Source organism: Rhineura floridana, chromosome 3 (assembly GCF_030035675.1).
Source record: "Rhineura floridana isolate rRhiFlo1 chromosome 3, rRhiFlo1.hap2, whole genome shotgun sequence".
In the NCBI taxonomy this organism is placed as follows: domain Eukaryota; kingdom Metazoa; phylum Chordata; class Lepidosauria; order Squamata; family Rhineuridae; genus Rhineura; species Rhineura floridana.
The window spans coordinates 209,555,566-209,581,456 of NC_084482.1; the positions used below are offsets into that span (position 1 = coordinate 209,555,566).

Below are 25,891 nucleotides of genomic sequence, written 5' to 3' on the forward strand. Positions count from 1 at the left end.
AATAGGTTGTTAGCCTCGTATGTAAATATTATAATTACATATACTCGTAAAATCTCTCTCTCTATAAATATATATATAGAGAGAGAAAATGTGTGTGGGGGGTACAACTATGCTTTTGCCCCGGGCCCCGCACATGCTAAGGGCAGGCCTGCAGTAGGGCCCCACTCATACGGCGGGTTGCATTCCGGACCCCCACTGTAAAGCGGAACTCATTGAATAGAATGGTGCACAACGCCTGAAAACCGCCAGCGCCGTATGAGTGGGGCTTTAGTTTAATTGCGTCTAATTGAGACTCCTGTATTAGTGAAGCGCGGTAAAGCGGGGCCCTACTGGAAATGTCTGGGGCGGATGTGACAGGTGAGGGAGGTAGGGTGGAAGGCAGCAAAGAATTATTATTTCTCCGCTCCCCAGGGCTGCTCTTGAGAGCATGCCTGGTTCTTGCACCACCCGCTTTTAAGCTTCCGATGGTTCCTTGGAAACCCCGCCCTCATCTACCCCACACCTGGTGTAGGGCGCGTGCGAGGGGGGGGGGAGGATCGCTACTTCCAAAACGGCCTGGAGGGGGAGAAATGAGGAGGGAAACTGCAGTTAGCCCGCGGGCCGGAGGTTACCCACCCCTGCCCTGCCCTGCCGGGCGAACTGGGGGAGGGCCTCGTTTTGCCTTCTCTGCGCCCTTTCAATCGGCCAACCCCCCCCTCCTTTCTCTGCCGGCCATTGGAATCTCCCTTGGGGGTCTCCTAGCCCCCTCCTCCCTTGCAATTCCTCCCATGCATCCTTCTCCCAAATGCGCATGCAACGGGGGGGGGTGTGCCTCACCACTTGCCAGACGGGCACCCCGATGCAGCGCTTGGAGGAAGAGAGAAGCTCTTGTCCTCCACGTGAGGAGGGGGAGAAGAAGAGGGGAGAGGCGCGGTTGTTCTGGAGGACGCAGCTCCCCCCAAACCATTTTCCTCTCTAGGAGTCCAGTCGAGTTCATTTTAACTCTGAGAAGGCCAAGCAGCTGGATCCCTTCTCTCTCTCTCTCTCTGCCTCTCTCACGAGCCCAGGAGGAAAGGGGTATTACACTCTGATGGGTGCTTTGTCCTCACCTGCAGGGCTGGCTCTGACATTTTTCCTTCCCGTTATAAAAATAGAAGGAATCTGGCAGTGAATGGTTGGAACGGGATAACAAAGACGTTGGGGTGTGTGAGCGGTCCCGTTTTCTTCTTCTTAATCCGAAGGTTAAATGAACTACTACTAATCAGGGAGGTTTTTAATACAGAAACACTTGGCGCAGAAAAATCCCCCCCCCAATGTCAGAACACAGAAACAAAATTCAAAGTGATGTTGATAAGCTGGAGCATTGGGCTGCAAACAGAATTAAATTTAACATAGAATCCTAGCACAGTAGAGTTGGAAGGGGCCTATAAGGCCATCAAGTCCAACCCCCTGCGCAATGCAGGAATCCAAATTAAAGCATCCCCGACAGATGGCTGTCCAGCTGCCTCTTGAAGGCCTCCAATGTTGGAGAGCCCACCACCTACCTAGGTCATTGGTTCCATTGTCATACCGCTCTAACATTTAAGTTTTTCCTGATGTTCAGGTGAAATCTGGCTTCCTGTAGCTTGAGTCCATGTCCTGTACTCTGGGATGATCGAGAAGAGGTCCTGGCCTTTCTAGTACTTGAAGAGTACTATCATATTATCTCCCTACAGTCTTCTCTTCTCAAGACTAAATATGCCCAGTTCTTTTAGTCTCTGCTCATAGGGCTTTGTTTCCAGTTCCCTGATCATCCTTGTTGCCCTCATCTGAATCAGTTCATTTGTCTGCATCCTTCTTAAAGTATTATGTCCAGAACTGATGTCCAGTGTGGTGTCCAGAAGATGGATTATAAAGTTCTACACCTTGGAAAAAGAAACCAAATGCACAGTTTGGTTGGTTTGGTGGGGAATACTTGGCTCAGTAATACTGCATGCCAGGTGGATCTTGGAATTGTTGTTGATTATAAGCTGAATATGAGCCAACAGTGTGATGTGGCTGCAAAAATGGCAATTGCTATTTTAGGCTGTATTAACAGTAGTATAGTTGCCAAATCACGTAAAGTACCAGTTCAACTTTATTCTGCACTGGTCAAGCCTCATCTTGAGTCCTGCATGCTTTAACTTGGATTCCTGCCTTGAGCAGGGGGTTGGACTCAATAGCTTACAGGCCCCTTCCAACTCTATGATTTTGTTTCACATTTGCCTGATACCAGTTCCTTGATTCCCATTTATTCCCCTAAACTTCCTGCCAGGCTACTCCACCACTGTCCTGTGTCAGCACGGAAGTTTTACTCCTACTGGTAGAGCCTCCTGGATCATCCACTTTATTATTATTTTAGTGCCTGTGGCATTATAATCTTAAAAACTGCCAAAGAATCTTCTCACTTGGCAAACATCTCTAGGAGAGGTTGCGGCAAGTGGGAAAGCAGCAAATGTCCCAATCAGGAAAAAGGGAAAGGAACTGGAAGAACATTATAAGCAAAACAATCCCTCCCTCCCTCCTCTTCCACCCTCTGCAACCAAGTTCTGGAGTCAGTTCCGCAGTCTCAGGGTCAATCCTTTCAAACACTTGAGCAATTTTGAAAAATAAAGAGAACATAACATGTAGTGAGGAAGTCTGCTTCAGGTCAATAATTGCACCCTGTCATATAACACGGTTCACAACAACATGGTGATCCACTCTGGCATGAATATTTGCGAGATGAAGATTCTTTAGGGAAAAGGTTGAGACAAAACAGTCCCTGAGAAACTGATGAGTGACATAACTGGGAATACATTTTCTATTTATTTACTAAAAGCATTTTTATCCTGCTCTTCAAAGAAAAAAAAGGCCTCCCAGAGTGGCTTACAAATGCCAGTAATAAGACAGTAGTCCCTGCTCTCACGCTTACAATCTAAAAGACATGACACAAAAGGAAAAAGTTTCGGGAGGGAAGAGGAAAAAAACGCCAACCAAGGCACTATTTCTTAGTTACAGGGTTCTTGCAGTGACCAGCTGGAACAGAAAGAGTTCAAGGAGAGGAGGAACCAAGCACTGTTGGTCTTTCAGCAAAGTAGATGGAGAGACCCAACAGTCTGTCTGTCCCCCCACTCTCTTAGAGCCTGATGGAATGCCTCCTCCTAGATGACAGCGGAGGAAGCAGCCTGATGAAAATAAGTTTCTGCTGAGACATGAGCGTGAACCGACTCTTAAATTAGGCAGAGGATCTAAATATTCCTATTCCTTCTGTCGTCTTTGAATACCTTCTGGGGCCTGAGAGCACATTTGGAATGCAGAGAAAGGGCATGGCGAGAGTACAGCCAATTGTGCCATTTCTGCAGTGGGCTGGCCAGGCACAAAACGGCAAGAAGGTAAAATCTGGATCTAGCCATTTCATAAAACATGGATCAGCATGCATTTTTATGCTTCTTCAGGAGGAATCTCCGACCCGGGATGGGGGCCGAGTGGTCTGAAGCACCATACCCTTCTCACATGAATAAGGCCAGGCGAGGGCAAACTGGAATGTCTGTGTATGGAGAGAGCTTCAGTAATAAGGTATTTCTCACTTCTGATGAAAGAATTCACACAGAGGAGAAACTATAGAAGCGGGGGGGATACGGATAGCCCAACTACGTCCCTACCTGAGCAGGGAGGACCTCACATCAGTGGTACATGCTCTGGTAACCTCGCGATTGGATTACTGCCATGCGCTCTGCGTAGGGCTGCCTTTGAAGACAGTCCGGAAGCTACAGCTTGTGCAAAATGCGGCGGCCAGACTGATAACGTGGACCAAGCGGTCCAAACACATAACACCTGTTCTGGCCTGCTTGCACTGGCTTCCAATGTGCTTCCGGGCCAGATTCAAAGTGCTGGTTTTAACCTATAAAGCCTTATACGGCGCGGGACCACAATACCTGCTGGAACGCCTCTCCCAATATGAACCTGCCCGTACACTACGTTCTGCATCGAAGGCCCTCCTCCGAGTTCCGACTCATAGAGAAGCTCGGAGGGTGATAACTAGAACTAGGGCCTTCTCAGTGGTGGCCCCCGAACTCTGGAACAGTGTCCCTGATGAGGTGCGCTTGGCGCCGACATTACTGTCTTTCCGGCGCCAAGTCAAAACCTTCCTCTTTGCTAAGGCATTTTAATCTAACTTAATTTAGTTTTAATATATGTTGTAATTGTTTTTAGTTTTCTTATTCTTTTATATTGTTGTTGTATTTTACTATGGAATTTTTGTATTTTTGCACTTTGTTGTACACCGCCCAGAGAGCTACGCTAGTCGGGCGGTATAAAAATCTAATAAATAAAATAAATAAATAAATTCTCACAGCATAACTCCTGTTTCAGTTTGAAGAATCCATCTGCAGGATCCATTGTATCAACTAGCCTTCCCCAACCTGGTGCCCTCCGTGCTATATCCAGTGCTAGTCCTACTCCATTAACTTCAATAGGTCTTCCCTGAGTAGGACTAGCACTGGATATAATATTGCTTCTTTCCTGTTTTAGAACAGAACATTATCATGGCTCCTTCCTTGACAGACACTTATACCTATCTGGCTGCCACCAACATGTTTCGGACTACAGTAGGGCCCTGCTTTACGGCGCTTCGCTTTACAGCACTTCGCTAATACAGCGGTCTCAATTAGACGCAATTAGACTAAAGCCCCACTCATACGGCACTTGTTCTGCTTTTATGGCGGTTTTTGGGCATCACGTGCCATTCTATTCAATGAGTTCTGCTTTACAGCGGTTTTCGCTTTACCCCAGGGGTCCGGAACAGAACCCACCGTATGAGTGGGGCCCTACTGTACAACTTCTATCAGCCTGTCAAGGGATTAAAAAGAATTGTAGTCTGAAATATCTGGAGCCCTCCAAAGCCCATTGCACCACTCCCTGCAAGCCTCCAAACCTCCCATCTCTGGCTGTGGAGCCACATCACAGGAGTCCCAATGCCAACACCCCCCATGGAGAGAAATAATTTTGTTCTATTGCTAAAATTTGGGTCATCCACCTCATAATTTTTTTTTGTCTTTTAAAGTTCTTATTTTGCCATAATCCTTAAAAAGTGCCCCGAGTCATCAGGATCAGCAAGGAGCTGATCCCCTCACACGGCAACAACTCCCAGAGCGATGTAGCACTCAATCCCTCTTCTCAGGGAACTCTGGGAATTGTAGCTCTCTGAGGGGCATGGGAGTCTCTCCTAACAACTCTCAGCACCCTTCACAAATGTTAGTTCCCAGGATTCTTTGGAGGAAGCCATGGCCGTTTAAAGGGGGTCCAATGCGGCTTTACCCAAAGCCACAGTTAAAGCCATTGCAGATGATGAATTTTCCAACTTATTAAGAAGCAACCATTTATGAAATCAGCAGACATATCACAGGAAGTTTATATTTTTTACCGGAGGGGGGGAATCTTTATTGTAAATGTTACTTTGTTTAAAATATTAAAATACATTTCTTTGCAATGTCTGAGTTTAGGTATGTTGCCTCTGCACAAGGAGGTTCCACTTCATTCACATCTAAGAGCTACTTTGCTGGAGCAAGACCAAAAGTTCACATAGGACTCTGTGTATGTTTTCTCACTTCGCTCCACTCCTCCTCCTCCTCCTCCCTTCCATTTTCCTCAGGCTGTACTCGCCGAGGCAGGCAGCACTTCTGTAGGAAAGCCACCCAGATCCCATCCTCACCAGGCCGCAGCCATTGTAAATTGATTGGGGAATCTAAGATGGCCACCGAGGACAGAGGCTGAGTGGTCCAAACGCACCTGCAGCTCAGTATTTCTCACAAAAGTATTAATGAATGTAAGAGGGGAGGAACATTTTTAACGGTTCTATTCAACTCAGTTCTACCCAATAGACTCACACAAATTAATGAACCTAAATTAGTTATGTTCATTAACTTAAATGAATCTCCTCAGAGTAGAACTAGCATTAACTTAGAACAGAACACTAACATGGCTCCTTCAGAGGCATTCATTTATAATTGCCTTCCTGCCCAGGTCCCCTGCAGACATTTTTGATTAGACCTTCCATCTAGATGAGATGGACTAGAACTGTTCCACTAGAACAGCCTGTCAGGGAGTAATGAGCATTGTAGTCTGAAATATCTGGAGGGCACCAGGATGGGGAAGGCTGCTACAGCGGATCGCATAGGTGGGTTCTCCCATCTGAAATAGAAGTTGTACTGTGACAGTATCTCATTCCATATTGTTGTTGTTAATATATTACCTGCCCTTCACCAGGAGGTCCCACGGCGGGTTATAACAATTTAAAAGTCAATATTAAAAACAGTTAAAACAAATTACAGTCATAGGAATAGGGTCTGTCCTGAAAACACACATCTCAGGTGTCAAAGGCAAGGATAAATAGGTGTGTCTTCAGCATTCACGGAAAACTGTATAGTGAAGGTGGCAGATGCACAGGGCTGGCAACGGAGAAGGGCCAGGTTGTGCACTGGCTAAGGGCCCCAGACGCCGAGAGAGGCCCCTGCTGCTGGGGCTGGGTGGGTGTAGCTCCCACTCTGCGATTCGTGCTAGCGTGCACTCCATGCCCCAAAGCTGATGCGGATCATTGTGCGGCAGCCACCCCTACTAGGAACCCCCCACTGCTGGCACAGATTTCTATGGTGCCACAGCAGCGTGTCAGCACACTATGTATACATGCTTGCAATTACCCAGGATGGCGGCAGGGCGTCAACCTGCCCTCCTCCACCATCTTGGATGCTAATCCATGACGCTGCTGGGTCTGCAGATGCTGACCCTGCAGCTCTGTGGGGAGGGAATTCTACAACACAGGGGCTCCCACAGAGGACGCCCTCTCCTGGGCCGCCACCACCCTGAACTTTTGAAGGCGGTGGAACTACCAAGAGGGCTCCCTCTCCTGATTTTAACGCCTGCAAGGATCTGTATTCCACCCATTTCTATAGTTTCTCCCATGCGAATTCTTTGATCAGAAGTCAAAAATATCTTTATCACTCAAGCTTTTGCCACACTCCAAGCATTTTATGGATTTTCTTGTATGTGAACTCTTTGATGAGATATTAGTCTTCTCTTGCAACTGAAGCACTTTCCACATTCCAGGCATTTATATGGCTTCTCCCCTGTATGGATCCTTTTATGGGTAATAAGATCAGAACCGTGACGAAAGCTCTTTTCGCATTCCAAGCACTTATATGGTTTCTCACCTGTGTGAGTTCCTTGATGACTAGTGAGATTTGTCTTCTGACAGAAGCTCTTGCCACATTCCAAGCATTTATATGGTTTCTCCCCTGTGTGAATTCTTCCATGAGAAGTAAGATTGGTCTTCTGGGAAAAGCTCTTTCCACATTCCAAGCACTGATATGGTTTTTCCCCTGTATGAATCGTTGCAATAACAGCAGAACTGTGAGGAAACCTCTTTCCACATTCCAAGCATATATATGGTTTCTCACCTGTGTGAATTCTTTGATGAGAAGTGAGACTTGTCCTATGGGTGAAGCTCTTTCTACACTGTAAACATTTATATGGTTTCTCCCCTGTATGGATCCTTTGATGGATAATAAGGTCAGAACTCTGATGAAAGCTCTTTTCACATTCCAAGCATTTATATCGTTTCTCGCCTGTGTGAATTCTTTGATGAGAAATTAGAGTTGTCTTATGCGCAAACCTCTTTTCACACTCCAAGCATTCATATAGCTTCTCCCTTGTGTGGTTTTTGTAATGAGCTTTACATTTTGATTTAGAATGAAAACTTCTCTTACACTCACAGCATATATTTGTTTCCTGTCCTTTTTGCAGTTTTTCTTGGATTGGGATTTCATGGGAGTCACTTTCCTGAGAAACAGGGGATTTATACCCCCTCCTCTCTTCTTCTTCTTCCTTCTCCTCAGTTTTCCTTCTCTGCTCCTCCCCCTTTATACATGTGTCTTTTTCTGGGAGCACCCCATGTAGTTTTCCCTTATCCTTGGTTTCCAATTCATGACCTGTCGCAAAGAAGAAAGGATACTACTGAGAACCTGAGGTAGAAGTGGAAACCCAAATGATTGAACAACCATAAATGATGCTTGTGATCGTGGAAGAACTGAAATGCCTTAGCTGGGAAGTAGATCTTACCTTTCATATATCTTCCCTCTGTTTATACCTTAAATGACAGTCAGTGTTTTATAACATATTGGATTGGGTCCTTGGAGATCTGAGTTCATCTCCCAGCTCAGACATAGAGCTCCATGGGAGGTCTTGAGCAATCTCTGTCAAGCTAGCCTACCCCACAGGGTTCTGCTGCAGGTAAGCCACAGAACAGCGACGTGCATTCTCTTGTGAACTGTATGGAGCAATGGCAGGATACATATATGATTACAGTGAGGAGATGCCCCATCACTGAGTGACAGAGAATGTCATGTGCATGCAGAAGATCCCAGGTTCAATCTGTGACTTCTGCAGCCAAGGGATCTTGGAGGGATCCCTTGGACATCCTGTGCATTATATGCTTTGTTAATTTATCTTTAATTATTATTTCTACCTGTTTTCCCAGGACAGATGCTAAGCTAACTGGCCTGTATTTCCAGGATGCCCCCTGGATCCCTTTTAAAAGACTGGTGTTACATTGGCCACTTTCCAGTCCTTAGATATGGAGGCGGATCATGGAGACCTTGGAGAGATGCTGTCAGCCAGAATAGGCAATATTACTGCAATTCTTCAAATTTCCTGTGGCTGCTAAATTTTTGTCATTATGTTGTGGTTTTAACATTTTGTCCCTGTGTTCTTTTTTGTTAGCTGAAAAACAGACAATCAATGTTTTGATAAACAAATATAGGTATATCCCAACAGGCAGCAAGAATGGGATTTGACATGCTAAAATAAAGGAAATGTGCAAAAATGCTTATTTTCTATTTTCTGAAAGATTTTATCAAATATGTAAAGAGGAAGCCTTACCAAGGGAAGTGACGATCTCACAAATCTCCCCCATAACTTCCCTATGCAGAGCTCTCTGGTCAGGATCCAGCAAAGCCCACTCCTTCTCGGTGAAATACACAACCACATCCTCAAAGGACCCTGGACCCTGAAAGAAAAGATTTGCCTCATTATAGATAACACACGATCTACTAGCAAACCCCAGGAGATTCATCAAGGAAGGACAGCTGGGTATTATCCAGGAGAACTTTCATGAGAATCATTCACAACCTCTCTGATGGCATAATTGAGAGAATCAAAGTGATTAATTTAGGCAAAGAAAGGTTAGCAGAGGACAAAGGCGTCTAGATAAAGACTCTTGCTGTCTGTCTCCCCAGTGATCCTTCCCCGTACCTGATCCGGTGCCACAGCAGCTGCTTCCCCTCCACTGCAAACAAGAGATGGCTGAGTAGGTCTTGCTGGCATCTTTCCATCGCCTGTGAGAAACACAAGTGGGGGGAAGGCATTAGCACATCCTTGTCTCGCAAGGTTAAGTGACACATTTCTAAGTAAGCACTAACACTGCACAGGCCTCGTCCACTGTATACGTTTTGGCTGTTGATACACATTTTATGTTTCCATACTCTGCAAACACATTCCAGTTAGCCTCTGGGCCAGACGTACTCACAAATTGGAAATTGAATCATTTTTGAAATGTGGAAAAGGCTGGAGAGGAGCATCTTTCCCCTGCCCAAAGTTTCAGGAATCACTTTTTAGGAATCACATAAAAGAATCCCTTTAATAATCTGACTGAATCCTAGCAAGATGAAGGTGCTCTGCGTAGGTGGTTCCTGAGTCCAGATAATTGGTCTATTGCCTGCTTTGGATGGGGCCGTACTCCCTCTGAAAAAGCAGGTTTGTAGTCTGGGGACGCTTCTCATCCTTGTCACTAGAGGCCCAGATGACCTCAGTGACTAGGAGTGCCTTTTACCAGCTTTGGCTGGTAAGACAGCTGTGGCCGTTTCTGGACCACGATAGCGTGACAATTGTCCATGAACTGATAACCTCCAGGTTTGATGTGAGGCTGCCCTTGAGATTGGTTTGGAAGCTGCAGCTGGTGCAAAATGCAGTGCCATGACTGCTCACTAGGGCAAGATACTACAAATATGTTACCCCACTGATGAGGAATTGCACTGGCTGCCCAGTAGTTACCGGGCTAAGTTCAAGGTGCTGGTTTTGGTGTATAAAGCCCTATACAGCTTGGGACCAGAATACCTGAAAGATCGTTTTACCCCTTACATACCCAGTCGACCACTACACTCTGCAGGTGAAGGCCTTCTGCAGATACCATCTTAACAGGAAGTCTGTTCCACACAACACAGGAAATGGACCTTTAGTGTAAGGGATTCCCATCCCTTAAATATTAGACAGGCACTGTCTCTGTTATCTTTTTGGCGCCTATTGAAGACTTTTCTCTTTCAACAGGCCATCTGTGTTGGAATTGTTTTTAGATGTTTTAAAGATGTTTTTTAAAAGGTTTTAAAGATTTGTTTTCTTTTTAAGATGTTTTACAGATGTTTTTAGCTTTTTATCACTTCTTTGCCACCCTGGGTTCCTTCAGGGAGGAACGGCAGGCTATAAATTTAATACATAAAAAATAATATAGTAATAAAATAACAACTTTCTTGCATGATCAATAGATGAACATAATGCTTACCTAGGGAAGTAGCACCTCCATTGCCCTCCTGCACGTTCCCCCTTTGCAGAGGACTCTCTCTGGCATCGAATGGAAACTTCTCTGCCTCGTGGAAATCAGTGGCCACTTCTGCAAACAGACCCTGAAACAGCAATGAGGATAACAAAGACAGCTGAGACAGAAAAGGGTTTGAAAGGCCATGATAGAAGAAAAAGGCCTTGGGGGTTTGGGTCGTAGTGTTAGGATACCCTCCTCAGATGCTGAGCCCCTTGGAAATACCAGAATGAAATTCTCTCTCACCTGTTCCTCCTCCTGCTTCTTCTCCTCTGCCTGGCTCAGGAGGAAGCCTTCGGCCAGGGCCACTGCCTGGGAACTGCTCTCCGCTCCACATTCCCTCACCCAGATCTCCATCTCCGGGGGAAGGACAGCCAGAAACTGCTCCAGGATCACCAAGTCCAGGATCTGAGCCTTTGTGTGCTACTCTGGCTTCAGCCACTGATCACAAATGTGGTGGAGCCAGCTGCAAACCTCTCTGGGGAGCCTGGCCCCCTGGTAGTGAAACGCTGGCGCTGGACATCTGAACAGAGGGTGTCTTCCTTACCCAGGAACTTGTGCACCATCCTTTCCCAGAATCCTCTGCCCTTTGCAACCTGGATGCCATCTGGGCCTCTTCCTGAAATCGGGCTGGCCAAGTCTTGCTGCTTCATCTTTTAATCTCACTTATGCATAACACCAACCTTTCCAGCTAAACAATAACTCCCCCCTTTATCTAGACATATTTTTAATTGTTTAATGTATAAACAATGTAACATTCATCTGAAGGATCTGGTATCTAGTACACACATGGAGGCTCCACTCCTCACAGTTAAGGGTTGTTGCCTGGGGCACATCAAAGATTCACACAGAGCAGCTTCCAGTGCTCAGCAGTGCCCAACCTTTGCTTCTGAGGAGTCCACAGGCATTGTGCCCGACAGGAACTGAGATCCACCAGCTCTGCTCTGTGGATGTTTTATTTTCTCACCTTCCTCCCCTCCCTTTCCACCTTTTTAATGTGCTGCACCCACTTTCTAATGCTTTCATATGCTGCTTGAATAGCCTCCCCCTCAGATCAGGGCTTTGTGACATGCTAAAGTGCACCCGAGGGGCACAGGTTGGTGTTGTGGGGTGGAGGCCAGCACCCAATGAATGGGGGTCTCCTTTCCAGTCAGGAGCTTTGCCCCACTCTTCTTCCCATTTGCTGGCTGGACTCCCCCTCCCCTCTCAGCCTGAGACTCCTCTTCACCCCAAGATGGAGCTCCCCTTCCCCCAAACGCACAAAGAGGGTGGGGGAGGGAGACTCACCAGATCCCCCCAGAAGGGGCCCCGATGCAGCGCTGGGAGGAAAAAAGAAGCCGATTTCTTGCAAGTCAGGAGAGAACTTTGCGGGGGAGGCGCATTGGCTCTGGAAGACCCGACCCCTCCACCCACCCAATTCCCTTCCTCTCTAGGAATCGCCTCTGCTTCCTTTTAACCCTTACAAGACCACAAAGCAGGAGCCAAGGGAGAAACCTCTCAAGATGTCCTTAACGTTGTTTTTTTAAAATGTTTTTATTTATTTAAAATATGTCTATCCCACCCTTCTACCCTATAATAGGGCACTTAGGGCAGCTTACAAAAATAAAAAGTTTATGTCTAAACCTTTTGGTTTAGACTGTTTTAAAAGATGTTTGTTTTAATATGTTTGAAAGTCTTTTTGTTCTTAAGATGATTTAGAGCGCTTTTAGTGTTTTTATTTGCCGCCCTGGGCTCCTTTTGGGAGGGTGAGTTATAAATCAAATTATTGATTGATTGATACATAAATAAAACCCAACTTGCATTGCATTCAGATGGGTGTTTTATCTACTCCTGGGTGAGGAGGGCTCTGACATTTTTCCTTGCAGATGAAATTTGGAAGGAGCGGGCAGCGATGTATGCTTTATTTTCCTCTCTCTCCTCCCCCCACCCCCAGAAGCAAACTGCCAATCAGTGCAGACACTACTGAGCTGTATGGACCCTTGGCATGACTCAAGAAAAGGCGTTGCTCTCCCGCAGTTCCCTGGAGCGGTAAGGGTCAAGGGGCCCCATAGTGAGCGGTACTTCAGGTTCCCATTCTGACATGGGAATACAGGGGCGGGCGGGGGAAGGAACCTACGCAAAGGAACAGGACAGGTAAACAAGGTTTGGAAGCAGCGGCTCGGGGCTCCATGGCGGTGGAGCAATGGCATCCTTTCCAGATTGTAGTCCAAACTTTCAAAGAGCTGTCCAAGGTGCTGAATCTGTTGTGGGAATAGGTTTCAGCACCATGGACAACTCCTCGAAAGTGCAGACTAAAACCTAAAGTGGATTCCACTGCCCCACTGACGTGGAGCCACCAGCCGGCACTGTTTAGAAGCACCTCTCCTCTGCTTTGTGCATGTTAGCTCCTACCCTGCACATGACAGCGCTCAAAGGGGAACCTGAAGTGCAGTGCTGCAAGTCTTTTTTCCTTTCTTCCCTGCATCTCTGATTCGTAGAGAATGCAACTCTCCTGGGAAAAGTGAGGTTGGGTTGGTGAGATCATAGAATCATAGAGTTGGAAGGGGCCTTGTAGGCCATCGAGTCCAACCCCCTGCTCACAGCAGGAAATCCACAGCTAGAGCATCTCCCGTAGATAGCTGTCCAGCCTCTGCTTGAAGACATCCAGCAAAGGGGATCCCACCACCTCCCTAGGCAGTCGGTTCCATTGCCAAACTGCCCTTACTGTCAAGAAGTTCCTTCTAATGTCCAATCTGAATCTACGCTCCTGCAACTTAAAACCATTAGACCTAGTCCTATCCTCTGGGGCAGCAGAGAACAAATCTGTACCCTCCTCTATGTGACAGCCCTTCAGGTACTTAAAGAGTGCAATCATATCACCCCTCAGCCTTCTCTTCACCAGACTGAACATGCCAAGTTCCTTCAACCTTTCCTCATAAGACTTGTTCTCCATACCGGCTATCATCCTCGTCGCCCTCTTCTGAACCCGCTCCAACTTGTCTATATCTTTCTTAAAATGAGGCGCCCAGAAGTGAACGCAGTATTCCAGATGAGGCCTGACTAATGCAGAATATAGTGGGACTATTATTTCCCTCGACCTGGAAACTATAGCTCTGTTTATGCAGCCCAAAACTGCATTTGCCTTTTTTGCCACAGCATCACACTGCTGGGTCATGTTCAACTTGCGATCCACTACAATTCCAAGGTCCTTCTCACACGCACTACTGCTAAGCCGGGTATTTCCCATCCTGTACCCGTGCATTTTGTTTCTGTGGCCTAAATGCAGAATCTTGCATTTGTCTTTATTGAATTTCATTTTATTAATTTCAGCCCAATTTTCTAGTCTATCCAGGTCCCTTTGGATTTTATTCCTGTCTTTCATTGTGTTAGCTATCCCTCCCAGTTTCGTATCATCCGCAAACTTCATTAGGCTTCCCTCCACCCTGTCATCTAAGTCATTGATAAAAATGTTGAAGAGTATCGGCCCCAGGACAGAACCCTGTGGCACTCCACTCGAAAACTCCTTCCAGTTCGAAGCAGAGTCACCGACGACCACTCTTTGAGTACGGTTTTCCAACCAGTTGTCAATCCACTTGACAGTATTTCCATCTAGTCCGCATTTGACCAGTTTGCTAATCAGAAGGTCGTGGGGGACTTTGTCAAACGCTTTGCTGATTAGACGGACGGGGAAACGGGAAGAAGCCTCCAATTTCCCCTCAGAATCTGAGGGTTTTTCCCTGCAGTCCAATGCAAAGCGATCCCAAATCCCATGGTCTCCGTTGCAAGATCTTCCCGCAGTTCCTACTGGTCACTTTCTCCTGAAATCATCTTTCTTCCACTAAGCTCAGCTGGGGATGTGCATATATTCAGCAGGGAGAGCCTGCAAATTGCCGGCCAGAACTGGAGGCAGAAGCAACCAATTTCTCCTATCAAGCGACAAGACTACATCTCCAGGGGAGAGGTTAAGAGACCAAACAGGTTTTAAGAAACTATTATAACTGGGATTTTAAAAAAAAATCCTAAAAGCATGTTTATCATGCTGTTCAGACCAAAAAAAAAAAACTTACTTACAAATATAAGTAATAAGAATGCCCCTGCACTCAGGCTTGGAATCTAAAAGACAAATCACAAAAGGAAAAGGTACTGGGAAAGAGAAAAACCCCCAACCCAGATGCTGTTTCTTAGTTCCAGAATTCCTTTGATGAGCAGCTGGAATAGAAAGAGTTCAAGGAAGAAAGGAGACAAACATTGCTTGTCTTTCAGCTGCGGGGACGGAGAAGCCCTGCAGCCTCCCCACTCCTACAGCTTGATGGAATGACTACTACTAAGTGACAGTGGAGAAAGCAGCCCGGCAGAATCCATGTTAAGGAAATAGGGTTGTGCTAACAGTAACAAGGCAACTGGAACCCAGTAAAACCTGCTAGGGAGGAGATCTGAATTCCTTCAGATTTGCAGTCAGGCTGTATCTATGGGGCCTGAGAGCACATCTGGAATTTAGAAAAAGAGCCTGGGGAAAGTCTGACCAATCATGACACTTCTGCAGGAGGCTGGCCTGTCACAAAATGGTAAGGAAGGTAAAGTTCAATCTCGTCATTTCAAAAACATGGATCAACATGAAGTTCCATGCTTTTTCAAGAAAGATCTCCATATGCGGGGTGCCTTCTTGGTGTGCATGCAGGAGTACTTTATGAGTACGTGAGCCTGATTTCTCACTCTGTAGTTCAACTGCACTTCTTTTCCTTTCCCTGCCCTCCTGGCTCCACTTCTATTTCTATTCCCCTCCGGACATACTCACCAGGGCAGGCACTATTGTGATACAGGAGCCACTCAGACGTCATGCTTAGCAGAAAGCAGCCACCCTAAATTGATCTTGACATCAGGCAGTGCAGACTGGGGAATCTAAGATGGCCAACCACGACCCAGGATAGGGGTGGAGTGGTCCCAACCACCACTGTTTGCTCAAATGAATAAGGCTAGGAAAGCCTTGTGGCACCTGCAGCAGTATTTCTCACTATGTATTGATCAGTGTAAGGAGGGAGGGGACAAAAAACCCTCTAAGGGTTGTACCCAACTACATTCTACTCCCCCACTGAAATTAATGAACGCAAGTTATTTATTTATTTATTTATTAAATGTATATCCTGCCCTTCCTCCCAGTAGGAGCCCATGGCGGCAAACAAAAACATTAAAAGAACTTTAGAATGTCTTCAAAACTCATGTCCATTAACTTCAATAGGTCTCCTCCAAGTAAGACTAGCATTGGATACAATACTACCTTTTTCTCATTATGTATTAATGTAACGGTGGGGGAAACAAAAAAATCTTCTAAGGGTTGTACCCAACTGAGTTCTACTCCCCCATTGAAATTAATGAACCTAAGTTAGTCATGTCCATTAACTTCAGCAGATCTCCTCTGAGTAAGACTAGTACTGGATACCATACTTCCTTTTTTCTTGTTTCAGGACATTATCATAGCGCCTTCCTTGGCATTCATTTATGCTAGGGTTGCCAGGCTCAGGGCCCGAGACTGATCCTGTATCTTTAGGAGAAGAGAAAGTCAGCCAAGTGCAGGTGTTCTTGCAACAGTGTAATGGGAAAAACCACAAGGTGGAATTCTCCCTTCCCCCTGCACAACTTTTAAAGATACAAAAGACCTCTTGGTTGCCAGGCCCAGCCTCTAAGAGGTCTTCTGTATCTTTAAAAGTTGTGCAGGGGGAAGGGAGAATTCCACTTTGTGGTTTTTGCCATTACAGTGTTGCAAGAACACCTGCACTTGGCTGACTTTCTCTTCTCCTAAAGATACAGGATCAGTCTCAGGCCCTGAGCCTGGCAACCCTAATTAATACCCACCTTCCCTGCCTGGCTGCCGCAAAGATGCTTTGAACTACAACTTCCATCAGCCTGTCAAGGGATGAATAAGAGTTGTAGTCTGAAATATCTGGAGGGCCCTAGGTTGGGGAAGGCTGACTGATACAGTAGATCTCATAGGTGGGTTCTCTAATCTGAAATAGGATTTACACTGTCACAGAATTTCATTTTGTATCCCACCCACTTCTATAGTTTCTCTCCTGTGTGAATTCTTTGATCAGAAGTAAGAAATATCTTATAACTGAAGCACTTTACACACATAGTTTTCCCATGTGTAAATTCTTTTTATGTGAAATTAAGTATTTCACTGAAACGGAAGATTTTCTCTTATTCCATTTATATGATTTATGTCAAGTATGAATCCTTTGATAAGTAGCGAGATTTCTCTTCTGACAGATGCACCTTCCACATTCCAAGCATATATATGGTTTCTCACCTGTGTGAATTCTTTGATGTGAAGCGAGATTTCTTCTATGTTTGAAGCTCTTTCCACACTCCATGCATTTATATAATTTCTCCCTTGTATGGAACCTTTTATTGGTAATAAGGTCAGAATAGTAATGAAAACTCTTTCCACATTCCAGACATTGATATGGATTCTCCCGTGTTAATTCTTTGATGATGAAGGAGGTCTGTGGTTCTAGAAGAAGGTTCTAGAAAAGTTATTTCTACACTCCAAGCATTGATATGGTTTCTCTCCTGTGTGAATTATTTGATGAGAAGCAAGATGTGTCTGCTTTCTGAAGCTCTTTCAACACTCCAAACATTGATATGATTTCGCACCTGTGTGGCTTCCTTGATGTCTAGTGAGATTAGATCTCTGTGTGAAACTCTTTCCACACTCAAAGCATTGATATGGTTTCTCTCCTGTGTGAATTTTTTTATGAGAAGCAAGACTTGTGCGTTGTGTGAAGCTTTTTCCACACTCCAAGCATTTATACGGTTTCTCCCTTGTATGGATCCTTTTATGGGCAATAAGATCAGAATTGTCACGAAAGCTTTTTTCACATTCCAAGCATTTAAATGGTTTCTCACCTGTGTGAATTCTTTCATGATAAGTGAAACTGCTGTAATGTGTGAAGCTCTTTCCACACTCCAAACACTGATATGGTTTCTCCCCTGTATGAATTCTTTGATGAGAAGCAAGACTTGCGCGTTGCGTGAAGCTCTTTCCACACTCCAAGCATTTATACGGTTTCTCCCTTGTATGGATCCTTTTATGGACAATAAGGTCAGAACTGTGACGAAAGCTTTTTTCACATTCCAAGCATTTATATGGTTTCTCACCCGTGTGAATTCTTTCATGATAAGTGAAACTGCTGTAATGTGTGAAGCTCTTCCCACACTCCAAACACTGATATGGTTTCTCCCCCGTGTGAAGCCTTTGGTGGAAAGCATGATTTCTCTTCTCACTGAAGCTCTTTCCACACTCCAAGCATTTATACGGTTTCTCCCTTGTATGGATTCTTTTATGGACGATAAGGTCAGAACTGAGACGAAAACTTTTTTCACATTCCAAGCATTTATATGGTTTTTCACCTGTGTGAATTCTTTCGTGATAAGTGAAACTGCTGTAATATGTGAAGCTCTTTCCACACTCCAAGCATTTATATGGTTTCTCCTTTGTGTGCATTTTGTAATGAGCTTCAAATTTTGATTTAGAATGGAAACATCTCTTACACACACAGCATGTATTTGTTCCTTTTTTTTCTTGTAGTCTTTCTTGGACTGGGATTTTATGGCAGTTACTGCCCTGAGAAACAGGGAATTTATGCCTCCTGTTCTTCTTCACCCCCTCCTTCTCCTCTTCTTCATCTTTGTCTTCTTCAGTCTTCCTTCTCTTCTGCTTCCTCTCTATGCATGTGTCTCCTTGTTGGAACATTCCATGTACTTCTCTCTGACTCTCATCTTCCCATTCATGACCTGTTGCAAAGAAAAGAGGAAACTGTTAAGAGCCCAAGATAGAAATGGAGCCTCAAATCATTGAACAATCACACACAATGCTTGTGATAATGGAAGAACTGAAAAGCCATAGCTAGGAGGCGGTTCTTACCAACCATTTATCCGCTCTCTGTCTACACCTTAAATGACAGTCAGTGTTTTATAGAATGTTGGACTGGATCCCTGGAAATTGGAGTTCACCTCCCAGCTCAGACATGGTGCTCACCAGGAGGTCTTGGGCAATCACTGTCTCTCAGATAAGCCTATCTTATAGGGTTGTGGTGCAGGTAAACCACAAGACAACCATATGCCTTCTCTTCTGAACTGTTTGGAGCAATGGCAGGACACAAATATGATAACAATACGAAATCAACGAAAAGGAGATGCCCTGTCATTGTGACAGAGGACGTCACACACATGCAGAAGTTCCATGTTCAAAACTTTTCGAAGGATCTTTGAAGGAGCCCTTGGACATGCTAGGCACAAGTCATAAGAAGAGCCTGCTGGATCAGGTCAGTGACCAATCTACTCCAGCATCCTGTTCTCACAGTGGCCAACCAGGTGCCCATGGGATGCCCTCAAGCAGGACCTGAGTAAAAGCGCACTCTCCCCTCCTGTGGCTTCCAGTAACTGGTTTTCAGAAGCATGCTGCCTCTGGCTATGGTGGCAGAGCACAGCCATCATGGCTAGTAACCATTAATACTTGGAAGTATACAGCCATTGATAACCTTTTCCTCCATGAATTTGTCTAATCTTCTTTTAAAACCATCCAAGTTGGTGGCCATCACTGCCTCTTGTGGAAGCGAATTCCGTAGTTTAACTATGCGCTGCTTGAGGAAGTTCTTTCCAATGAATTTCCAACATTCCACTTCATTGGATGTCTCAGAGTTCTAGCGTTACGAGAGAGGGTGAAAAGCTTTTCTTTATCCACTTTCTCCATGCCATGCATAATTTTATACACTTCTATCATGTCGCCTCTGACTTGCCTTTTCTCTAAACTAAAAAGCTCCAAATGCTGCAATCCTTCCTTACAGGGAGAGTTACTCCATCCACTTGATCACTCTGGTTGCCCTTTCTGAACCTTTTCCAGCTCTACAGTATCCTTTTTGTGGTGGGGTGATCAGAACTCTACACAGTAGGCCAAATGCAGCCGCACCATAGATTTATACAATGGCATTATGATATTGGCAGTTTTATTTTCAGTACCTTTCCTAACAATCCCTAGCATGCAATTTCCCTTTTTCACAGCTGCCGCACACTGGGTCGACATCTTCATCGAGCTATCCACTATGGCCCTAAGGTATCGTTCCTGGTCAGTCACCGCCAGTTCAGACCCCAGAAGCGTATATGTGAAATTAATGTTTTTCTCCAATATGCATTACTTTAGATATGTTTACATTGAATTTCATTTGCCATTTTTCTGACTACTCACTCAGTTTGGAGAGGTCCTTTTGGAGCTCTTCACAGTCCCTTTTTGTTTTCATAAACCTGAACAATTTACTGTCATCAGCAAACCTTGCCACCTCACTGCTCACCCCTAACTCTAGGCCATTTATGAACAAGTTAAAAAGCACTGGTCCCAATACTGATCCTTGGGGACGCCACTTTTCACAGCCCTCCACTGGGAGAACTCTTCATTTATTCCTACTCTCTGCTTCCTGCTTCTTAACCAGTTCCTGATTCACATGAGGACCCCTCCTCTTATTCTATGACTGCTAAGCTTACTCAGAGTCTTTAGTGACGTACCATGTCAAAAGCTTTTTGAAAGTCTAAGTGCACTATGTCCACTACATTACCTCAATCTATGTGCTTGTTGACACTGTCAAAGAATTATAATAGGTTAGTGGGACAGGACCTTCCCTTGCAGAAGCCATGCTGGCTCTGCTTCAACAAGGCTTGTTCTTCTACATGCTTGGTTTATTTATCTTTTATAATACTTTCTACCAATTTCCCAGGAACTGGGCTATATTTAAAGATTGGAGTTACATTGGCTACTTTCCAGTCCTCAGGTATGGAGGTGGATCTTGGAAACCAGTCAGAATAGGCAATAAAGGGTCATATCTATTTATTGGCATTAAACATTGTTTATATTATGTTGAAACACAATAATGCTTGGAAAAACAGAAGGGAGTAGAAAAAGAGGAAGGCCAAACAAGAGATGGATTGATTCCATAAAGGAAGCCACAGACCTGAACTTACAAGATCTGAACAGGGTGGTTCACGACAGATGCTATTGGAGGTTGCTGATTCATAGGGTCGCCATACATTGTAATCGACTTGAAGGCACGTAACAACAACAAAACATTATGTTGTGCTTTTAACGTATTGGCCCCTTGTACTCTTTTGTTAAATTGAAAAGCAGGCTATAAATGTTTTAATAAAAAATCAAAATAGGTGAACCCTGGCAGGCAGGAAGAAAGGGATTTGAGCTGTTAAAATAAATGAAATGTGCAAACATGCTAATTTTATACTTTCTAAAGGATATTATCATCAACTATATAAACAGGGAGCCTTACCAAGAGAGGTGATGATCTCACAAATCTCCCCCATAACTTCTCCATGCAGAGCTCTCTGGTCAGGATCCAGCAGAGCCCACTCCTCCTCCATGAAATAAACAGCAACCTCCTCAACAGACACTGGACCCTAAAGAAAAGGAAATATTTGCTTCTTTATAGATAATGTAAACATGATCTACTAGCAAACCCCAAAAGATTCATCAAGGAAGGATGGCTGGGTATTATCCAGGAGAACTTAAACTTCCGTGGGAATCACTCACAGCCTCCCTGATGGCACACTGGAGAGAAACAAAGATATTAATTTAGGCCCATGGAGGTGAGCAGAGGACAGAGAAGTCTGGATAGAGGATGTCCCTGTCTATCTCCTCTGTGATCCTTCCCCCTACCTGATCCGGTGCCACAGCTGCTGCTTTCCCTTTGCTGTACAGAAGAGACGGCTGAGGAGGTCTTGCCAGCATCATTCCATCACCTGCGAGAGACAAAGGTGGTGGGAAGCCATCAGCACGGGTCTGTCTAAGTATGCATCGACATTACAAAATGTCTCATCCATCATAGATATTTTGGCGGTTGATGCACATTTTATATTTCAGTATTTTGCAAACTCATCTCTCCCCGATTGGCCTCCAGGCAAGACGTTCACAAGTTGAAAATTAAATGATGTTTGCACTGTAGAAAAGGCTGGAGACAAGCATCTCTCCCCCGCCACCCCCACCCCCAGTTTCAGGAAACCCATAAAAGGAATCAGGAATTCCGTATAAGAATCCCGTGAACTCCTTGCATAATCAATAGAGCAACTTAATCCTTACCCAGGGAGGGGGCACCTCCAGCACTCTCCTGCGTGTTCCAGCTTTGCAGGGGACTCTTCCCGGCATCCGACGGAAACTTCTCTGCCTCACGGAAATCAGTGGCCACTTCTGCAAACAGACCCTGAAACAGGAATGAGGATACCAAAAACAGCTGAGACAGAAAAGGGTTTGCAAGGCCATGGTAGAGGGAAAAGGCCTTGGGGGTTTGGGTCATTCCTCTGTAGCAGCCTTTCCCAACCAGTGTGCCTCCAGATGTTGTTGGACCACAACTCCTATCAGCCTCAGCCAGCATTGCCAATGGTCAGGAAGATGGGAGTTGTGGTCCTACAACATCTGGAGGCACACTGGTTGGGAAATGCTGCAGTCTGTAGATTATTCCCAGAAAGGGTTTGACAGTTAGGGAGAGTGCTAGGATACCCTCCCTCACTTTCCTGGCCACTTGGAATTACTGGCATAAAACGATCTCACCTGCCGCTCTGCCTGCTTCTTCTCCTCTGCCTGGCTCAGGAGGAAACCTTCGGCCAGGGCCACTGCCTGGAAACTGCTCTCTGCTCCACATTCCCTCACCCAGCTCTCCATCTCCAGGGGAAGAACAGCCAGGAACTGCTCCAGGATCACCAGGTCCAGGATCTGAGCCTTTGTGTGCCGCTCTGGCTTCAGCCACTGACTACAAAGGTGGTGGAGTTGGCTGCAAACCTCTCGGGGGGCCCTAGCCCCCTGGTAGTGGAACTGCCTGAAATGCTGGCGCTGGACATCTGAACTGAGGGTGTCCTTCTTACCCGGAATCTTGGGCACCATCCTTTCCCAGAATCGTCCGCCCTTTGCAGCCTGAATGCCATCTGGGCCTCTTCCTGAAATTGGGCCAGTCAAGCTTTGCTCCTCCATCTGTGATCCAAAAATGCCACCAATAGGGCCCAAGGAACGCCTCCCTTTTTGGCCAAAGGCTGCTCTGACTGAAGGTGCTGCCAAGTCCTGAAAAGCCAAGACATTGTTGGGTAGTGAATTACAACGTCAGGACAGGAAGATTTTGCCTGAGCAAATCTGAATGAGTCCTTCTAGCAGTCTGGAAGGAACAACAAGGTTCATAGAAAAACTAAAGACTCTGTGGGGGAGATTCTTTAATTGGAGGGGCATGGATTTTAATTCCATGCCCCACAAGTGAATCTGGCTGAGAATGAGAAGATTTCAAAATGCCTCCAAGATCTGTCCCCTACAACTCATTGGGAAGATAAGAAGAGCCTTGCTGAATTAGACAAAAGTCTTGTCTAATCCAGCATCTTGTTTTCACAGAAGCCAGAGAGGTGCCCCAATGGGAAGTCTGCAAGCAGGCCATGAGGACAACAGCACTTGCCTCCTGCTGGAGGTAATGCAGCCATCGTCACAAATGTGTACTGATAGCTTTATCCTTTCAGAATTTGTCTAATTCCCATTGAAAGAAATCCAAGCTGGTGGCCATCACTACATCCTGAGGTAGCAAACTGCATGGTTTTAACTAGGGACGTGCTAGAATTCCATCCAGTTCAGATTTGGTACAAATTTTCCATTACTTTGCTTATTCGCTATTCCTGCAGATTGGATTTCCATGTACTGATTTTCCACAGCTATTTTCAGAAATGGATTTCCCCCCGTGTCTAAAATATTGATATTAATATCAATATTGTTATCTATATTTCCTTCAATGTATCGCTATTTCCTTCCAATTTATCGATATGTCGTCAACATTTCCTTTCAAAATATCAATGTTTCCTTTAAAAATGTTGATATTTCCTTTTAAAATATCGGTATTAGTGTTAATATTTTTTTCTGAGGGGAAAACCCCAGATCACTAAAAACAGTGACTTCTAGACAAAGAACAAAATCAAATCGATACCAGCCTGTTAGGCTGACGGAATGCTTTTGAACCGGCACCAGCCAACAGATCCCATCCCTAGTTTTAACTATGCACCATGTGAAGAAAGGCTTTTGTTTCTGCCCTAAATCTCCCCCCATTCAGCTTAAGAACATAAGGAGAGTCCTGCTGGATCAGGCCAATGGCCCATCTAGTTCAGCATCCTGTTTTCACAGTGGCCAACTAGTTTCCGCTTCATTGGATGTCCCTGACTCTCAGTATTATGAGAGAGGGAGAAAAAATTCTTTGTATCCACCAGCTATAACTTTACACACGCCTATCATCTCCCCTTTTGTTTCCTTTGAAGTTAAAATACCTCAAAGTAAAAGCACAAACTAAACTATCATGAAGTTGGTTTAAATTGAAAGTGTCCCCTCAACTAAAGAAAGGCTAATTGATAATTTTCAGACTTGTATACAGCTAATCTTTTGATCTCACTTATGCATAACACCTTCATTTCCAGCTAAACTACAACCTTTTTCTCTTTACAATGAAACATATCTCTGCAGGATCAGGTATACTTCCTCTACACATGGAGGTTCCACTGCTCTCGCAGCTGAGCACTGTCTTCCTGGGGCAGATTAAAATTTCATTCAGGGCTGTTCCCAGCAGGGCCTAGACTTTCAGCTTTGTGCCTGCCAGGAACTGAGATTCACCACCTCTGCTCTGTGGAGGTTTTATTTTCTCACCTCTTCCCCCCCCCCTTTCCATCTTTTTAGTTGGTTGCACCCACTTCCAAACGCTTTTATGTCCAGCTTAAGCAGTCTTCCCCTCTAATCAGTGCTTGGCCACATGCAAAAATGCACCAGAAGGAGACACTCAAGGAATCGGGCCCTCCTTCTTTCCAAATCAGTAACTTTGCCCCACGTGTCTTCTCATTTACTAGCAGGCCTTCCCCCTCCCCGCCTGAGGCTCCTCTTCACCTCCGCATGGAGCTCACCACCCCAAATGCTGCCCTTGGAGAAGGCGTGTGGTGCTATGGAGGCCGTTTCCCTCCCCCGCGCCCCATGCCACCATTCCCTTCTGTAGAGTTCAATCCCTGTCAAGGCGATATCTTGAGGGGCGCAACCAAAAATGGCAGGGCCCTCATTTAGGTTGCAGCTTTTTTTTTCGTATGGACTAGCAGCACGCCTGCCTTTTACTCTGAGTTCAATGAAGCTATTGTAAGCCGTGTCAGACCAAGCAGCAGGGCCCTTGTGCTTTGGGGGCCCTTCAGGCAGGGAAAATGCAGGTGGGTAGGATGCTCCCGCCTCCCCCCTCCAACTGGGACCCACAGACTGGGCTTTGTTGAGGTGGGGTGTTTTGCCCCTCTCCTGGTCATGCTTTCCCCGTTTATCTCTCCTATTCAGCCTTTCTATGGGGCGCACGCACCTCTGATCCCCCTCCCCGCTTTTCTCCCTTGACTAGATGGGCTTCCCTCTTCCTCCCGGGGGGGGGAGTTTTCTGTGTAGAACTGACGACCACCTGACTCAGCATTGCAAGCCTCCTTTATCTCCCCCTCCACCCCACAACCTGCAGAGCAAAGGGGCCTCCTGGCTTGGCAGAGAAGAGGAAAGAAGAGTGTGTGTGTGGGGGATCCAAGTGGGATCTATCACAGAAGCCCCCCCTCCTATGGGGCGCCCCCCCTTTCACTGTCTGGTGCTGTAATCTGGGCATCTCCCCCCCCGTGCCGCCCATACTAACGGATCTCCTTCCAGCCCCCTCCTCCCTTGCAATTCCTCCTCCGCACACTCCCCTGCGGCCCTGGGGCTCCCCCCTTCCCCCAAATGCAGAAAGAGGGTGGGCGAGGGAGACTCACCAGATCCCCCCAGAAGGGGCCCCGATGCAGCGCTGGGAGGAAAAAAGAAGCCGCTTTCTTGCAAGGCAGGAGAGGACTTTGCGGGGGAGGCGCATTGGCTCTGGAAGACCCGACCCCTCCACCCACCCAATTCCCTTCCTCTCTAGGAATCTCCTTCGCTTCCTTTTAACCCTAGAAGATCAAGCAGCAGCAGCTCCTGTCTCTGCCTGCCTCAAAGCAGGAGCCAAGGGAGAAATCTCCTGGTCAAGATGTCCTTCAAGTTCTTTTTTTTAAAGATGTTTTGCTCTTATATGTTTTAAAGTCTTTTGCTTTTAAGATGTTTTAGAGAGCTTTCAGTGTTTTTGCTTGCCGCCCTGGGCTCCTTCTGGGAGGAAGGGTGGGATATAAATTTAATAAACAAAACCAACCTGCATTGCACTCAGATGGGTGTTTTATCCGCTACTGGGTGGGGAGGGCTCTGACAGTTGTCCTCCCTGA

General features: G+C 45.8%; 3 protein-coding genes across 3 annotated transcripts in view; all 3 read right to left on the minus strand.

Moving 5' to 3' along the window:
• LOC133378921 (zinc finger protein 93-like) overlaps positions 1 to 1,006 on the minus strand; it is a 28,076-nt gene extending 27,070 nt beyond the window's left edge. The window contains exon 1 of the mRNA XM_061613534.1: positions 817 to 1,006. The gene's annotated coding sequence lies outside the window, so the exon portion shown is untranslated. The remainder of the gene's footprint in view (positions 1 to 816) is intronic.
• Positions 1,007 to 2,854: 1,848 nt separating this feature from the next.
• LOC133381447 (zinc finger protein OZF-like) lies at positions 2,855 to 12,016 on the minus strand. The gene is made up of 5 exons (XM_061620574.1): positions 10,865 to 12,016; positions 10,586 to 10,706; positions 9,283 to 9,365; positions 8,911 to 9,037; positions 2,855 to 7,961 (listed from the first exon to the last, which is right to left on the minus strand). Exons 1-5 carry the CDS (start codon positions 10,973 to 10,975, stop codon positions 7,003 to 7,005), a joined length of 1,401 nt encoding a protein of 466 aa, XP_061476558.1. The 5' UTR covers positions 10,976 to 12,016; the 3' UTR covers positions 2,855 to 7,002.
• A 4,712-nt stretch (positions 12,017 to 16,728) lies between these two features.
• LOC133381430 (zinc finger protein 586-like) lies at positions 16,729 to 25,546 on the minus strand. Its single transcript, XM_061620538.1, has 6 exons — positions 25,415 to 25,546; positions 22,197 to 22,700; positions 21,729 to 21,849; positions 21,309 to 21,391; positions 20,923 to 21,049; positions 16,729 to 18,388 (listed from the first exon to the last, which is right to left on the minus strand). The coding sequence occupies exons 2-6, from the start codon at positions 22,611 to 22,613 to the stop codon at positions 17,217 to 17,219; spliced, it is 1,920 nt and encodes a 639-aa protein (XP_061476522.1). The 5' UTR covers positions 22,614 to 22,700; positions 25,415 to 25,546; the 3' UTR covers positions 16,729 to 17,216.
• Between the last annotated feature and the right edge of the window lie 345 nt (positions 25,547 to 25,891).

What these genes read in the sequence shown, in the direction of transcription:
- LOC133381430 (XM_061620538.1), bottom strand. Translation starts at nt 22,613, where the DNA reads ATGGAGGAGCAAAGCTTGACTGGCCCAATTTCAGGAAGAGGCCCAGAT. An exon ending in AGAAGCAGGCAGAGCGGCAG is followed by an intron (nt 21,850 to 22,196) that starts GTGAGATCGTTT and finishes TTCCTGTTTCAG; the next exon opens with GGTCTGTTTGCAGAAGTGGC. An exon ending in TGGAGGTGCCCCCTCCCTGG is followed by an intron (nt 21,392 to 21,728) that starts GTAAGGATTAAG and finishes TGTCTCTCGCAG; the next exon opens with GTGATGGAATGATGCTGGCA.
- LOC133381447 (XM_061620574.1), bottom strand. Translation starts at nt 10,975, where the DNA reads ATGGAGATCTGGGTGAGGGAATGTGGAGCGGAGAGCAGTTCCCAGGCA. An exon ending in AGAAGCAGGAGGAGGAACAG is followed by an intron (nt 10,707 to 10,864) that starts GTGAGAGAGAAT and finishes TTGCTGTTTCAG; the next exon opens with GGTCTGTTTGCAGAAGTGGC. An exon ending in TGGAGGTGCTACTTCCCTAG is followed by an intron (nt 9,366 to 10,585) that starts GTAAGCATTATG and finishes TGTTTCTCACAG; the next exon opens with GCGATGGAAAGATGCCAGCA.